Genomic DNA, 16978 nt, shown 5'->3' on the forward strand with positions numbered 1-16978 from the left:
CGCAGTGCTGCTGTCATTAAAAGATGTCTGTTCGAGAGCTGCTGTTATTACGGAGGCTCAGGAGACCAATCGCTCCTAGAGGGCAAACAGTGGACTGGTAGGAAACAAGAGCCATAAATCACACTGTCAGGCGCCGAGAGCGGAGGGGAGCACCGGCACATGAAGGCCATTCACGGCAAGCACAGCATGGCAGCTTCCCAGGCAGGATTTACTGCACCTGTAATTAATTAAAATTTCCTTCAAGCTAAATCTTTAATAAACAAGGATTTGTGCTGACAATGAAGAAAAAATGGCCCCAGCAACATAATTTTACAATACACCTCACAGAACAAGCACAGCATCTATCATTCCTCGTATCAGGTGAACATACCGTCTCTGAAGTTAACAGGAATTACATCACTTTGCGTAATCATTTGTGTACTTGGAATGGGTCTGAAATGTTTAGGGTGCTGGAGGCACCGTGTGGCCCTTTTCTTTTATTGGTTATGGTTTCACGCTCTACCAGCTTTTTAAAAAGCCAAGTCTTTTTACTCTAATGTTTCAGAAAACAGGACTTTTAAAAGAGCACACAATAACAGTTTTATCAGATGCCCATGTTTTGTGTGGTTTGTCCTTTAATCACACGCTGTAGTTCTCAAAAAGAATTTTAACGTTCTACTTCATTGTTTCCATTTGGGGCCAAATGTCTGGACACGAGGAAAGGTCTATCCATGAATGACCATGAACATTTTTGATGCGTTTCTATGGAATCATCAGATATGCTAGAATGTATTTTCTTTCTCAACAACTAAGATAGAGACCTACAATATTCTTTGCTTCTAGTAGAAAAAATTCCCCGAGTAAATGTAAGCTTTGCACATGCCATTTCACAGGAAGTCAAACTGGGTTCATAGAGGCTAAGTGACTTGCCCAAGATGACTAAGTGATGAAATGATAGATCCAAGATTCAAACCCTTGTCTGGTAATAGCAGAATCTAGACTTTACACCTTTAAGCCATTGTATTTCTCTTTTTTTAAAAAAAAATATGTCGTTATTGATTTCAGAGAGGAAGGGAGAGGGAAAGAGAGATAGAAACATCAACGATGAGAGAAAATCATTGATTGGCTGCCTCCTGCACACCCCCCACTGGGGATCAAGCCCGCAACCCAGGCACGTGCCCTTGACCAAAATCGAACCTGGGACCCTTCAGTCCGCAGGCTGACGCTCCATCCACTGAGCCAAACCAGCTAGGGATATTTCTCACTCTTAAGCCTCTAAATGCCATGAATTGATCAAAATAAGATAAAACCCTTTGAATTATCTAAAATGTTCCACAGAATTACTATATCCTACATAGAAGCATAAGGTGAGACATAAATTGACAACTGTTTCAGAATATAAGCAAGAAACTTCTCGTTATACATCTGCAAACAAACTGAAAGAAAACTCCTTAATAATTAAATAAATGTTTCAACAGAGTGTTAAAGATACCGCCACCTACTGTGAATTATGGCAGAAGTATCAAAAAACTACCTTCTTTTATTATCTTTTCATATATTTTCTTTCCCCAACAAAATAGTTAGCTTTCAAGGCCAGTTGAAACCTTATACCCATTTTGGGAAGCCGTAACAGCATAAAAAACCTGGAACATCATGTTTATAATTACACAACAAATAAATACTAATTGACTGACGCATTAGGTTTGTCTATATTAAAAAAAAGGGACCACAAAACATGAGAAAGGGAAAAATTTTGACTCCTATTAAATAAGATTTTAACTGACCATTGAAGGAGATTTAAAAGGCTAGAAATGACTTTATCTGGTTGGACCATTTGGTTGAATATATTAATCAAACATTTTTTTTTTTTTTCATGGTAGCTGGGTTTTTACTTGCTATCAAAGAGAATATGAACAAAGATAATATAACATGGTGACAGAGGTGGGAAGAAGAAGAAGAAAAATAGATGCATCCCATTTAGAAATTGTTTGTTCATTTAAATATGTTCTCTAAATGCAAAAATTTCAAAATTTTGTCATACCAGCTACAACAAATCATTATGAAAACTAGAGGCCCAGTGCATGAAATTCGTGTATCGGAGGGGGGGGTGTTCCTCAGCCCGGCCCACACCCTCTCCAATCTGGGACCCCTCAGGGGATGTCCAGCAGTCGGACATCCCTCTCACAATCCGGAACCGCTGGCTCCTAACCGCTCGCCTGCCTGCCAGCCTGATCGCCCCCTAACCACTCCCCTGCCGACCTGATTGATGCCTAACTGCTCCCCTGCCAGCCTGATCACCCCCAACTGCCCTGCCCTGCAGGTCTGATCACTCCCAACCGCCCTCCCCTGGCAGCCTGATCGCCCACAACTGCCCTCCCCTGCCGGCCTGATCGCCAACAACTGCCCTCCCCTGCCATGACCTGCCTCCTCCACCGGGCCCCACCTCCACTGTGCACGTGGCCATCTTGTGATGGCTATCTTGTGATGGCCATTTTGTGACGGCGTGAGGGCGTGACAACCACCTAGGCTATTATTAGTATAGATAAAGATAAATCTATTTGAATGGTAAACAGAACAATTCTGGCATGATTACTCTGTTAGGTATTTTTAAAGAGAAATTCTCTTCTCTCCCCTATTCTCCCCACCCTGAATGTCCATATGCCAAAAGCACCACTGTTACATTTAGACAGGACAACCAGTGGGCACAGAAAGCTGGAGAAAAGGAGACTTAGCCAATAAGGATGGAAAGGAGGGCAGACAATAGATGCAGGGTGAGAAGCTAGACCGGCAAAATATTTGAAATATGACTAAGGAACATAAATTCTATTGCAATTGAACGCACTTCTAAACCAACAGGTGTGCATGGGATGGCAAAGATCTGTACATACAAGTATGAAAGGACAGAGCAGAGGGATCAAACACCACTTGGATGCCTGAATCCAAAAGCCAGAGTTCTGATCTTGGCAGTGTTACTAACAGGCCTGGGTAAGGAATTAACACATTTTTGAAATATCATCACAAATAGCAAAATGATATTAGCATTCAAAATAAATGGATTGTGTTTCTAAGTCAAGAGTATGGTTTGAAAGAGAACATCATTTTGATCTTTCGCTTGACAGCTTGCATCTTTAGAGATCTGAGATACATTTTTGTTTGTTTGGTTTTTAAAGAAACCTGAAGTGATCTGCTTTCCTACATAATCTCCAGGAGATATATATATATATATACACACACACATACACACACATATGTATATACACACACACACATATATATATACACACACACATACATACATACATATATACATATATATATATATATATATATATATATACACACACACACACACACATATATTTTTGTTTGTTTGTTTTAAATATATTTTATTGATTTTTACAGAGAGGAAGGGAGAAGGTAGAGAGTTAGAAACATCGAGTAGAAAGAAACATCCATCAATTGCCTTGTGCACGTCCCCAACTGGGGATCGAACCTGCAACTAAGGTACATGCCCTTGACCAGAACTGAACCCGGGACCCTTCAGTCCGCAGGCCAGCACTCTATCCACTGAGCCAAACCAGTTAGGGCAGATCTGAGATATTTTGTAACAAAGAAGAAACAATAGAGTTAAAGGTCAGAATAAAATCACAAGTCTATGAAGACAGAAGAGAAGCAGTCCAGAGATGGAAGACGCTTACATCGCCTTGCCATACTAGCAGTTAGCAGCTGTGCATCACAGCAGGTTGCCCAGGACCAAACCAGAGAGGGTCAGACCTGCATTACCACCATTTGCCCACCATCCAGAACTGAAATATCATTGCTGACATGTACACATAAGGAACTGTTTGACATTGAAATTGGGTCTCAAAAGAACTGTTGGCCCAGAAGAAACTCACTACAGACTGATTCATTTGCCTTTCAGCATAACCATTATTGCTTGTCTCATTTATGGTTCTTATAAGTGTATTTCTAGTAGCACATGATCTCACTCATCTAGGGGAAATGATAAACAACATAGACTGATGAACAAGAACAGACCCAGAAACAAGGAGGCATGGATCAGACTGTCAGGCCTCAGAGGGAGGGGAGGGGAGGGTGGGGATAAAGGGGAGAGATCAACCAAAGGACTTGTGTGCATGCATATGAGCCTAACCAGTGGTTAAGGACAACAGGGGGGTGGGGGGCATGCGTGGGGATGGGTGTGGGATGGGAATGGGGGGAAGAGGACAAATATGTGATACCTTAATCAATAAAGGAATTTAAACAAACAAACAAACAAAAAATCACAAGTCTACTGCTTTTCCTTAAAGTTTAGAAAGGAACTTCAAGTCCTTGGTGAACTGTAAAGAACTGAGAAAATTATGAACAATCACATGTCAGCAAAACAACCTCGGAAGCTAAAATCACTATAAGCGGAAGTGAAATATCTGTCCTTAAGATTTTGCCCTCTGAACAAGTTAAGGAAGCAAGCCTTACCAAGAAACACTGACCAATGTCAATGCTACTTCCATTAATGAGTCAATGAATTTAATTTACATGCAGGAAGTTCTTCAGGTTATCCTATCTAATAAAATAGTAATATGCAAATTGACCATCACTCCAACACACAAGACAGCTGCCCCTATGTGGTCAAAGATCCTGCCGCCACGTGGACACAAGATGGCCGTCACAAAATGGCCAGCAGGGGAGGGCAGTTGGGAGGGACCAGGCCGGCAGGGAAGCAGTTAGGCATCAATCAGGCTGGCAGGGGAGTGGTTAGGGGTGATCAGGCTGGCAGGCAGAAGTGGTTAGGGGCAATCAGACAGGCAGGCAGGCAGGTGAGCAGTTGGGAGCCAGCAGTCCTGGATTGTGAGAGGGATGTCCGACTGCCCGTTTAGGCCCGATCCCAGTAGGATCAGGCCTAAACGGGCAGTCGGACATCCCTCGAGGGGTCCCAGATTGGAGAGGGTGCAGGCTGGGCTGAGGGACATCCCCCCCATGCACGAATTTCGTGCACCGGGCCTCTAGTAATCACAGAAGATACACAGGTGAGCCGTGATCCAGGTGAAGGTGTGAAATATATACACTTCACTAGCCCAAAGAAAAGCATAAAGATGGACATATAAAAATTTTGCCTTTTAAAGACAAACATCAACTAATGGATCTTTCTACAGAATTTTGCAAAACAAAACATTAAGAGATGTCAATAGACAATGGAAGTGAAAAAAGGATGGTGACAGGATGGTTATAATTTATTTTGACTAGAAAAACAAAAGAAACTGTTATTTTTGCCCTGGTGGGTTTGGTTCAGTGGTTAGAGCAGGGGTCCTCAAACTTTTTAAACAGGGGGCCAGTTCACTGTCCCTCAGACCGTTGGAGGGCCGGACTATAGTTTAAAAAAAAACTATGAACAAATTCCTATGCACACTGCACATATCTTATTTTGAAGTAAAAAAAACAAAACGGCAAAAACACCTGCATGTGGCCCGCGGGCCGTAGTTTGAGGACGCCTGGGTTAGAGCATCAACCCTCAGACCAAAGGGTTGAGGGTTCGATTCCCAGTCAAGGAATCAGTTGCAGGTTTGCCAGCCATGGAAGGGGTGTGTGTGTGGGAGGCAACCAATAGATGTGTCTCTCTCACATCGATCTTTCTCTCTCTCTCTCTCTTCCTCCCTTCTACTCTCTCTAGAAATCAATGGAAAAATATCCTCAGGTGAGGATTAAAAAAAAAAAACACCAAAAAACCCAAAACTGTTATTTCCATGCTGCTAAAATATCACTTTTTAAAATCACAGCATTATATTTTAACTCAGTTTGTATTCCATTTATCATTTAAAATTCAAGGCAAAGTCAGTTGGTTTTAACAACAGCTAGTATAAGTAAGATTGCATCTCACCAAACTTGAGCTACCAAACTGTGGATAGTACTGATTCACTTCCATCAAAAGTTCTGCTTACTCATAATCACAAACAAGTTGGGAATTTAGAAGAAAGGGGTACTGGCAAAATTACAGAAGCCCTGGGTCTGGGGGCTCATGTGTGTCTCCCTCAGAAAGGCCAACATTCACCAGCTCTTTCATGGTCCATGAGAGCTCACTCAAGAGCTCCGACACTCAGGAAAGAAAGAACGCAGAATAAACTGCCACTTCCTGTCAATAAAACAACCTCCGAACCCACAGTGAAAACGTGTAATTATTATTTATTCCGCAAATGCTTATAGGGCACTTGGGATACAAAAATGCGGAACACACAATCCCTACTCTACGCAACTTACAGTCTAGATGGTGAGACAGATGATAATAAAAAAAGCATAACACTACACATCTATGCGACCCCTAGGAATACAGATAAACCTCCTTTTAGATAATGTGGTTAAAATTAGGAATAAGTGAGGAAACACACTATCAAAATACAGTGATTATAATTATATGACAATCAAGGATTCAAAGAAAAAACTAAAAAGCAACAATGCAAACTGTAAAATTCTCAAAATGGCACAGTTCTTTTGTTCATTGAAAACATGTTTTAAACGCATATTAACAAATGCTTTTGCCAATTAAAAGTTATTATGACCTTTTGCGCCCACCTTCCTAAAACCGTTTGAAGCCCCCAATACTCCCAACCCGCCAGGGGACTGTTGGTGAGCCTGCCTTACGGTCCCCCTCGTGCTCCCAGGCTGAGCCTGTCTGTGCCCAGCAGGACAAACAACATGTCTCATCACCACTAGGGGCTGGAATGATAAGCCTACATTCACAACTGTTTTCACAATACACAGCTCCAATCAAATCAGTGACAGTTTAACTGCATGAAGAGAAACACAGAAACACACATTTGATATACATGGGTCAAAGAAAACAAGCATGTAAATGGAAGGCTTTAGGATGAAACAAACAAAAAGGTGCTGAAGGCTGTGCTGTTACCTTTCTGTGGGTGTAGGAGCCGGTTTCGTGTAGAACTGCCACTCTGAACGGAGGCCACCAGGTGTGAAATTCCTTCACCCACTGATGCATCACTGTCGTAGGGCAGACAATGATTGTCGGACCCAACCCCTCAAACCTGCACCAAAATGTCCAAGAAGAAAAACAACCATAAATGACAGCGCAAGGATGATCAACTACCAAAAAATAAAAAAAGAAAAGGAAAATCCTAGCTATGGAAATTTGGTATGTCCTATAATGAAAAAGCTGCTAAGGTTAAAACCCAGTCAGTGAAATCCCCACCATCCCATTCATCAATTGGTGAATGCAGGTATTAAGAGAAAACACTAGCTAACACATTGGAAGATAACATCTATGCTCAGTGGTTGACCAGGAGGTCACAGGTAGATTCCTGGTCAGGGCACATGCCTGAGTTGCAGGCTTGATCCCCAGGGGGTGGGGGGTGGGGGTGCAGGAGGCAGCCAATCAATGATTCTCTCTCATCATTGATGTTTCTCTCTCTCCCTCCCTCTCCCTTCCTCTCTGAAATCAATAGATGCATTTAAAGCAGTGATGGGCAACCTTTTGAGCTTGGTGTGTCAAACTTCGCCAAGAAACTGAGCATAACTCAGGTAGTGTGTCACCTTGAGGAAAAAACATTATTTCGCAAATGTTTCATCCTCAGGAGCAGCAAATGTTTCATCCTCAGCTTGCGGCTACCTCAGCGGCCGCGTGTCATCAGAAATGGCTATGCGTGTCAGTGCTGACACGCGTGTCATAGGTTTGCCATCATTGATTTAAAGTAAAGGAAAATCAAACAAAAATCACGTAATAAAAATACTTTTCTCTCCTCTATTCCAGATTAATGACGAGATTATACAATGTATCTTAAACTAAGGGAACACAAGAGTGAGTGCCTTTCATCTGTTTGACCCTTTATAGTTTACCACAAGTTTTCACCCACAAAATTCCAACCAGCCTCACAGCCCTGGAAATAAGCAGGACAGAAATGCTCGGGTGTTCAGAGCCCAGAAGGCTGACGTGCCAAGGCCACGTGGTCACCAGGAGATGGGCAACGCCTAGAAGTCAGTCTTCTGAGCGCTGCAGTCTGCTCTTCCACATGCTGCTCGCTTCCCATGTGATAAACACACGGAGGAGCATCGTAGTGGCCGTGGCTAGTGAAGCCCAGGCCAGCGAGCGCAAGCGCCTGTTCTTGTGGAAACAACTGAGCACCAAGCCAGAGCCTTCCCAGCAGCCCGCCCACCAGCAATCCCAAAGAAGCACCTGTCCGCGGCGGGAAAGGGAGCCGCTTTTTCCTCTTCATTTCCTCCTTCTACTTGCACACCCACAAACAAAGGAAGGGTTGACTAAACCATCCTGTTCTTCCATGCAGCAGAGGTCAGTGGTTAGCACTGCCTGGGTCTGAGTCCCAGCTCTGGACACACTCATTCTGTGATCTTGGGCACATTACTTAATCTCTCTGAACCTCAGTCTCTCGTCTTAAAGTGGGAACACCAGTACTGATCATATGGTTTATGTAAAGACTGAATCAGTCAATATCTGTAAAGTGCTTACAGTCAATATTGTACCACACAGTAAATACTGTAAGTGCTTGTTAAAGAAGATGGAATATCATGCAACCATTAATATTCTTTCTGAAGAATATTTTAAAATCTGGAAAAATGTTCATAGTAAGTCTTCTAAAAAAAGACTTGCACATAGGTAGCTGATAGAGGGGTTGTGACCACTATCCCAGCATGCCTTTGTCCTAGCTCCTGCCTAACAGAACCAGTGCTGGGCAGCATCCACGCTTCCTTCCCAGAGGCGTGCCTGCGGACTCAGCACTGTCTGGCTGTAGTGAAGAAGGGAGAAGCAGGAGTCCCGATTCCGCTCAGGCTGTCAGCACACACCACTCCCCTGGCAACGCTCCCCAGTCCACTAAGGGCCTGGGAACACTGGCTCACCCAGTGAGGGTAGTCCCCCCTTATCTGTGGTTTCACCTTCTGCATGTTCAGTCCAAAAACGTTAAATGGAAAAGTCCAGAAACAAACAATTCTCAAGTTTTAAACTGTTCTGAGTAGCCGGACTGTGATGAAACCCCACATCCGGCTTCAGCCGTGCGCCACCCCTTCGGCCAGTGTACCTGCGCTGTATACACTTCCACCCATTAGTCACTTAGCCGCCATCTGGGCTCTCGCGTTGACTGTCGTGGCACCACAGTTCAGTCACCCTCAGAGTGGCCTGCGCTATGGCACCTGCCCACGCCACTCCCCTCCTTTCCTCCTCAGGTACACACCACACCATCCCACATCATCACAAGAAAAAGAGGGTGAGAACAGTAAAAGACGACATTTTGAGAGCGAGGTCACATTCACACATCTTTACTGTAGTACACTGTTATAATTATTTATTTTGTTATTAGTTACTATTGTTCATTGCCTACTGCACCTAATTTATAAATTAAACTTTATCACAGGTGTGCAGGCATAGGTGCCAGGTATTCACTGGGGATCTTGGAACACACCGTGTGGATGAGGTGCTGCACCTTCTCAGCCGGGGAGCGTTTCCTGTTGGTCTCCTGCTGCGTGTGCACAGGAACTAGCCCGATGGCCACGGGGCAGCTGGGCTACAGTGCAACATCTTATGACCACAAGGAGAAATGTGGGCCCCTGGGCCCCTGAGGACATCCCAGCCGACTGACCAGGCTGTGTTACTGCCCACCCCGAGTTTCCCAGGGATAGCACACAGACTGGCAGAGTTTAACCTATGTTGAAACCGGGCTTTACTTACTTACAGTCAAAAGATCCTGATGCGCTGTAAACCACAGGTAGCTGAGCCTGCCCATCCTGCCCTCCCTACCCTCCTGTGACAACAGAACAGTGTCCCTTCTCTCATCGGAGACCAGCCCCTGGGCCTGGCCATGAGCCCGGGCCCCACCACAGCCGCCCGCCCACTGCTGGCTGCTTCATCTGCAGTCCTGCAAGGGGCCGGGTGCTAGTAAGGGCGTAAGTGAATATTAAGCAACTTCAGCTCTGGGGATCTTAACATTAGACTCGCGCAGCTCCTGCTACAAGAGGAGCCGACACTGTCCAGACACTGCTGACCTCCATGGCCCTCTCCCCCGTTCTGGAGCAGTCTCGGGCACTTTTTAAACTGCCCTTCTTCCCCTCCCCTACCTTTTTCTGCCCGACACAGTGTTGACTAATGTACACTGCACATTCTTGCCCATGTTATCGAATTAATTTCCATAGTTTCAATTACTCCCTCTACACGGATGACGCCAAATCTAGGTCTCCAGCCCAGATCTCCTTCCTGAACTCCAAAGTACCATATGCTTGGATGTCTAACTGCTGTATCTCCACTCAGATGTCCCCATGGCATCTTCCCCCCCCACACACCCTGCCCTCCGCATGTCTCCTAATCCAATGGAAAGGACTGTCACCTATTCTCCAGGTGCCCAATTTGGAAATCCAGCCCTCACTCCTGGTCAGCCCCTCTTGCTCTCCACCATATCCAACCTATCCAGTTCATGTCACGTCTGGCTCCTAAATCCCTCCAAAGCCCCCTGCCTGCGCATCTACACTGCTGATGCTCAGTTCTGGCCACTATCATCTGACCTAGTTACTGTGTGTACTAGCATGATCAGTTCAAAAAAGCAAAATCTGAATGCTTCATCCCTTTGCTTAAAAAAGCCTTTTAATGTCTGCCTGTTGTTCTTGGAACAGTTTAAACACCTAATCTGGCCTATGAGACCATGAGGATCTGAGCTCTGCTCCCCTCATCAGCCTCACCTCGCATGGCCCCACCCCAACATTTGCCCTGAGGCTCAGCACTCCACCTGCCCGCACTGTCTTCAGTTCCCACAAAGAGCACAGCCTGGGCCTCTCACTCTTTGCCTCGCCCCTTCCTGTCCTTTCATCCTCGCCACTGTCTATTTGTCCTGCAGACCTCAGCTGCCTCTGTCGCTTGTCCCTGTCCTTCCTCTCCAGAAGACTAAGGACCCTTCCACGGTGCAGCACACTAATGAGAACCCGTACTAACCAACCCAATCACAGCACCCTCATTCCTAAGCAGCGCCTTTCTTCAAACCATCCCAATGCCTAAGCCACGGGAAGGAATTAATGAATACTGGCTTTATTAAATAAAAATATTTTTAAAGGTTGGCAGAAAATATATTGAAATGTTAAAAGAGATAATTTCTAAGTTTGGAGATCATATGTAATTTTTATTTTTTTGCTATAGCTCAATAAATGATACCTGAACTTAAAAAAAATTATAAATCAGAGTAAATCACACAGTGCTTGAAATAATAAAAACAATATTGTGCAAAACTGAAAAATACCTTGTAGTTCTAATAGAAAAACAAGCCATAACCTAAACGAGGCTTACTCTATACGCCAATGTGACAGAGTCTCCACCTGCTTCTAAATCCTTTCAACCTGCACCTTCAGTCCCTGCCCTGCCCTCTGCTCTGCTCAAGGGCTGGGGCTACAGAAGTCAGAGGCTGCAATCGACTCTGGCCCTTCCTGCAGAATTCCCCAAACGTCTCTGCTTCTCACCAAGACAGGTCCTGGGAGAGTGTGCCTCTGCCCTGGCCCCTTCCAAGACAATATTCCTTTCTAAAAGGATTAAATGCACCGGCTTATATCCTCCAAGAGGAACAAGAGTTACCATCAATATGTACTTAGCAGGAATTAGGAAACAACCATTCAAATCTGTCTAAAATAGTTAAAAACAAATTCACTTTTAAATAGGCATAAATACACACATATGGGGTTTTTATTAGGTTCTACAGCAGTTTTTCTCTTTCTGCAAACTGCTACAATGATGACTCACATTTTGTCATTTAAGGCCAATATTACATTCTGGCTGAACATCTTTGTGAATTATTACGCCCTTCAATTTCTGTCATTCTTCCTTTATTTAAAGACTATGGAGGTTTACAGGCTGAGTGGACAGCTAGGAGCAATGCCAACCTTGTTCCTGAACCAAAGAAGGAGGAATCAAATTCACTCACAGTCACACCGACTACCCTACCCTTCCCAGCCCTCGACACTGGTGAGATGGCCACTGGAAGTGCCAAATACCCTGGAGCCCTGGTCGGCAAACTCATCAGTCACAGAGCCACATATCAACAGGACAACGATTGAAATTTCTTTTGAGAGCCAAATTTTTTAAACTTAAACTTCTTCTAACGCCACTTCTTCAAAATAGACTCGCCCAGGCCGTGGTATTTTGTGGAAGAGCCACACTCAAGGGGCCAAAGAGCCGCATGTGGCTCGTGAGCCGCAGTTTGCCGACCACGGTCCTAGAGGATTAGCATCAATTACCAAAGTGGCTACAGCTCCTTTCATCCTCGATTACCATTGATCACCTCACAAGTTTAAGACAAGCCAATAGTGCCGGGGTCAAATATGTCAACTGCAGGATGGAAGTCTGCTAGTCACAGCCTAGAACTTACCAGAAAATACAAAGCAAAATATTTACTTTTGAAAGTTTGTTAACTTTTTCAAGCCACTTATTTGTAATTAGAAACTTACTAAATGATAGTTAAGACTTTAAAATATTATCTGAAGTTTGAAAGATAATTTCTTTCCTCTCCATCATAAAATTTGGGGTGTGTCTATCATAATATAGATGGCAAAGTGAAAATAAGATAGTATGTGTATTATGAACTGGGAACACAGTGACCAGTATAGATTTTTATTAACCACATGTCATATGTTTCTTCCTTCTTAAAAACACACACACATACACATTAAAATAAACCACCAAAATGTCTTTTATCACGAAGTTTCTTCTTGCTATCACAGAGACTCACACTATTTTAATGATCATGGGCCTTAAAATTACAACACTAAGACCTCCTCAAGTTAGGGCCCCAAACTGCACAGCTTGTAGGAGTTCGGGGGAAATGTGCACAGCCAATAAAGCAAGGCCGACTCATAGCACCTGACAACTCAATTTCATTTGAACTTTCATGTGACTCTTTTCCTTTAGGACATGAACACAGAGGAAAACTCTAAATTCATTCCGTTTCAGAGGAGGACATGTTACAAAGCTGTTACATAGTTCGCTCTGGCACACGGGAGTGGGGGGACCCTCAGTGCACCTCTATTCATACAGAGCCTCGTTGTTCTGATGATATACACCACATTCTGGGAAGCACTTGTACCAATACTATTTCAGTGAAGACGATCTGGGCTATAGTCCAACACGTCACACGATTTCATTATGGAAAGAGGATATGCGCATCGATAGCTAATTGATTACAGCTGTTCTCATCATTAGCCCTGACTTCGCTCCTACAATTGTCACTGCTCGGGAGGCATGTTTTAATTTTTAGATCAAAATTACACTGCAGGGATGACTTTAGGTTTCCTAGGCCCAGAGGACTAGGTTCCATACAGGTTTCATGATAATAGAAAAGGAAAGGAGGAAAAGACATGGGAAATAAGAAAATCCCAGAAATCATTTAAGGAAAGAAAGACAGTCCTAGAAAACATCTAGTTATCAAACAACAACAACAACAGCAAAACCCAAGTGGAGTTACAGAGCCAAGCCCACCTACGAGCCATTTAGAACAGAGAAAGCATTTTTACAAATCTAAACTAATGGCAGTCTTAGAAAAGAAAACATTAAATTCAACTCTGACTTCTCCCTGGGCTGGAATGTCTTCACCTGTTTCCAGGCAAAATGTAACAGAATTCTAATATTTGAAGAAAAACCTCTTCTTCCTTGTAGTAACAACAAAATATTTAGTATTTTTAAATCGCCAAGTGTTTTTTTCCCTTTCCCACATTTACATAAATATTTCTAAAACTTTAAATACTCCTCCTGAGAAGTGCTGACCTGCTAAATTAATAAGAGAGTAAGGGATACAAACAAAGCACTAAACTCTGCAGGTAGAAAGTTCTTCCCTCAGTAGCCTGTGGTTTGTATTTGGCTCTCCACTACACACTGTCTGTGAGGAGATGGGGACAGCACAACACTTCCTGCAGCTGTGACTTCAGACACACTGATACGATGTTAAAGGTGTCTCCAAACATATCTAGAGAGTGCCTGAGGTTTCTACCACATAACCATCAGGTAAATATCTTGCTTTTGCTCCTTGGATAGGCCTATTGGAATCTAAGAAGCTCTCAGTATTCTGCAAAGTGAAATAAGCCAGTCAGAGAAAGACAAGTATCACATGATCTTACTTATGTGGAATCTAATGAACAAAATAAACTGATGAAAAAAATAGTTCCAGAGACACAGAAGCATAGAAAAGACTGATGAATCTCAGAGGGAAGGTGAGGGAGGGTGGGAAGTGATCAACCAAGAGCTTGTATGCATATATGCATAACCTGTGGACACAGACAATAGGGTGGTGAAGGCCTGGGGGTGGGGGAGGCAGGGAGGTGGGCTAGAAGGGGTTAATGGGGGGAAGAGGGGACATAAGTAATACTTTCAATAATAAGGATTTTAAAAAATAATAAGCTCTCAGATTAACTGGCTTCAAGAATAATCCACATAATTTACCTAGCATTATTTTCCCAATACTAAACCATACAAAGCAAATTTACAGCTTAAACATGGAAACAGTCACCAAACTGATTTTAAAATAAAGTATCTCAGTCCTACCATACCGAACTAACACTTTAAAATTCTTATTCTTTCCGAGTACTAAAGCTTTAATAGTTTATTTAAATTCCTAAAGAAAATAAAGACTAAAATCTAAACACAGTTTTCTATCATTTTAGCATTTCAGATAGTCACTTAGGCTGTGGCCTTAGCATTTCTATAAAGACTTGGAAGAGGGGGTAGAAAGCATAGTGAGCAGACAAGTAATGTCATTTTAAGAAATCGCTGTCTATAAATGTTCTCATGCACACCGACTGTAAAAGAAATTCGGGAGAATGGCTTTTCCAAAGCCCCAACTTTCCCCATGAATAGACTTTGTACTTACTGTAATGCTTACCTGGTCTCCTGCCAAAACAAATATTTTAATATAAAATTTAATAAATGGAACTAAAAGTATCATGTCTAATTTAAAATTCCATATTGTGTAAACTATTGATATTAACATAATTGAGTTTGTAAACAATCCATTTGTAGAAGCTAACCTTAGACAACTGTATTGACCCAAAATATCTAGTGGGGCTCATCTGCAAAATGAAGCCTCAATGCCTAGAATTCATTAAAAGTGTTACATGTTTAATTTCTCCTGCCCTACAGCTCCATTGTCTCGTAAAAATTTTCCTTTGATCTCCCCCACTAAAAGAATTAAAGGAATATTGTAATTGAAATGTCATCAATAATTCACAAGACCCTCCTCCACAGCAATACATCTGATAAAATATTAATTGAGCTCCACAGACTGACAGTCTGCAGAGGAGCACTTGCCTGTAATTTGAACCACGAGTTCTGATCTTGCTGTAGCTCAGACCTGCCAAGAAGGCAATTATCTGGATGGTCTTGCCCAATCCCATTTCGTCTCCCAGAATTCCTCCTGCCTGCTGGCAGTGCAATTCCCACAGCCACCTAACACCTGTCTGCTGGTACCTACAACAACAAACACCAACAAGAAAAAGAAAATGGCAAATGGTGGATAATACAGATCATAACACAAAGTACTCATGAATTAATCATTTCACTAAGTTCTAGTACCAGTTAGAGAAACATGCCGGATGTGTGTTTTACATAAGTATTATATTTATAAGGTCATACATTTTTTATTATCTAGGCCTAAAATCACAAATTTTTCTTTATAGAACATTAACACATTTCTAATTAAACTGATAGATGGTATAATTAGGAACTATTTTCTTTCCTTTACAACATTAAAAATAGCTTGGTAGATAAACATAAACGCATTATCTTTTTCAGTATCTTCCTGGAGGGGGAAATCTCAAATATTTTTAGTTTTTAAATTTTCAACAATTTTCTATTAACAACAAGCATGAACAGCATCAAAAAGCAGGCCACAGATTACCAATTTACAGCATATATTACTGAAAAGTCACTGATAATCATATTTCTTTTTTTGTTGTTGTTAATCCTCACCTGAAGATATTTTTTCCATTGATTTTTAGAGAGAGTGGAAGGGAGGGGGAGAGACAGAGAGAGAGAAACATCGATGTGAGAGAGACACACTGATTGGCCGGGGATCGAGCCTGTCACCAAGGTACGTGCCCTTGACCAGAATCGAAACTGATACCCTTCAGTCCATGGGTGGACGCTCTATCCACTGAGCCAAATTGACTAGGTCCATATTTTCTTTTTATAAGAAAAATTAAATTAAATTTTAAGGTGATAAACAAGTCTGAATAATAGAGTTCCTCACAAAATTAATATATAACAGATGATTCTGTCATATTACTAGCATATGCAAAAAAAAAAAAACATTAAAAAAAAATCAACAATAGCCCTGGCCGGTTTGGCTCAGTGGCTAGAACGTCGGCCTGCGGACTGAGGGGTCCCGGGTTCCATTCTGGCCAAGGGCACATGCCCGGGTTGCAGGCTTGGTCCCTGTGCAGGAGGCAGCCGATCAATGATTCTCTTTCAGCTTGTTTCTCTCTCTCTCTCTCTCTCTCTCTCTCTCTCTCGCTCTCTCGCTCTCTCGCTCTCTCGCTCTCTCTCTCTTCCTCTCTCTTCCTCTCCCTTCCTCTCTGAAATCAATAAAGATATATTTAAATAAATAAATAAATAAATAAATAAATAAATAAATTATTTGACACTGCTCATTTAAAAAAAATCAACACTGGGGAGGAACCAAGATGGCGGCATAGTTAAACAACTAATCTGCTGCCTCACACAACAATTTCAAAAATACAACTAAAAGACAAAAACGTCTACCACCCAGAACCACGGGAAAGCTGGCTGAGTGGAAGATTTACAACTAAGAAGAGAAAGACGCACAATCGCTGAAAAACTGAGGTACGGAGGCACGCGAATCGGGCCGGCGGCGGGCGGCTGGGTGCGCGGCTTTTCTTCAACCCGCAGGGAGACAAGCTCCCGATCACTCTGAAATCCAGTTTCTGGGGACACTCGGGGGACCCAGGCACCTACGGGGAGAAGCTGGACTCTCGGCCATCGGGTCGGAAAGTGAGAGTGACTTTT

General features: G+C 42.8%; 1 protein-coding gene across 1 annotated transcript in view; it reads right to left on the reverse strand.

Annotated features, from left to right (window-relative positions):
• ERCC6 (ERCC excision repair 6, chromatin remodeling factor) overlaps nucleotides 1-16978 on the reverse strand; it is an 88474-nt gene that overhangs the window by 29528 nt on the left and 41968 nt on the right. The window contains exons 7-8 of the mRNA XM_054729025.1: nucleotides 15263-15421; nucleotides 6878-7013 (exon numbers count right to left, since the gene is read on the reverse strand). Of these exons, the coding sequence (XP_054585000.1) occupies nucleotides 6878-7013; nucleotides 15263-15421 (295 nt within the window). The remainder of the gene's footprint in view (nucleotides 1-6877; nucleotides 7014-15262; nucleotides 15422-16978) is intronic.

The sequence above is a fragment of the Eptesicus fuscus genome, chromosome 17 (assembly GCF_027574615.1).
Source record: "Eptesicus fuscus isolate TK198812 chromosome 17, DD_ASM_mEF_20220401, whole genome shotgun sequence".
Taxonomy (NCBI): Eukaryota; Metazoa; Chordata; class Mammalia; order Chiroptera; family Vespertilionidae; genus Eptesicus; species Eptesicus fuscus.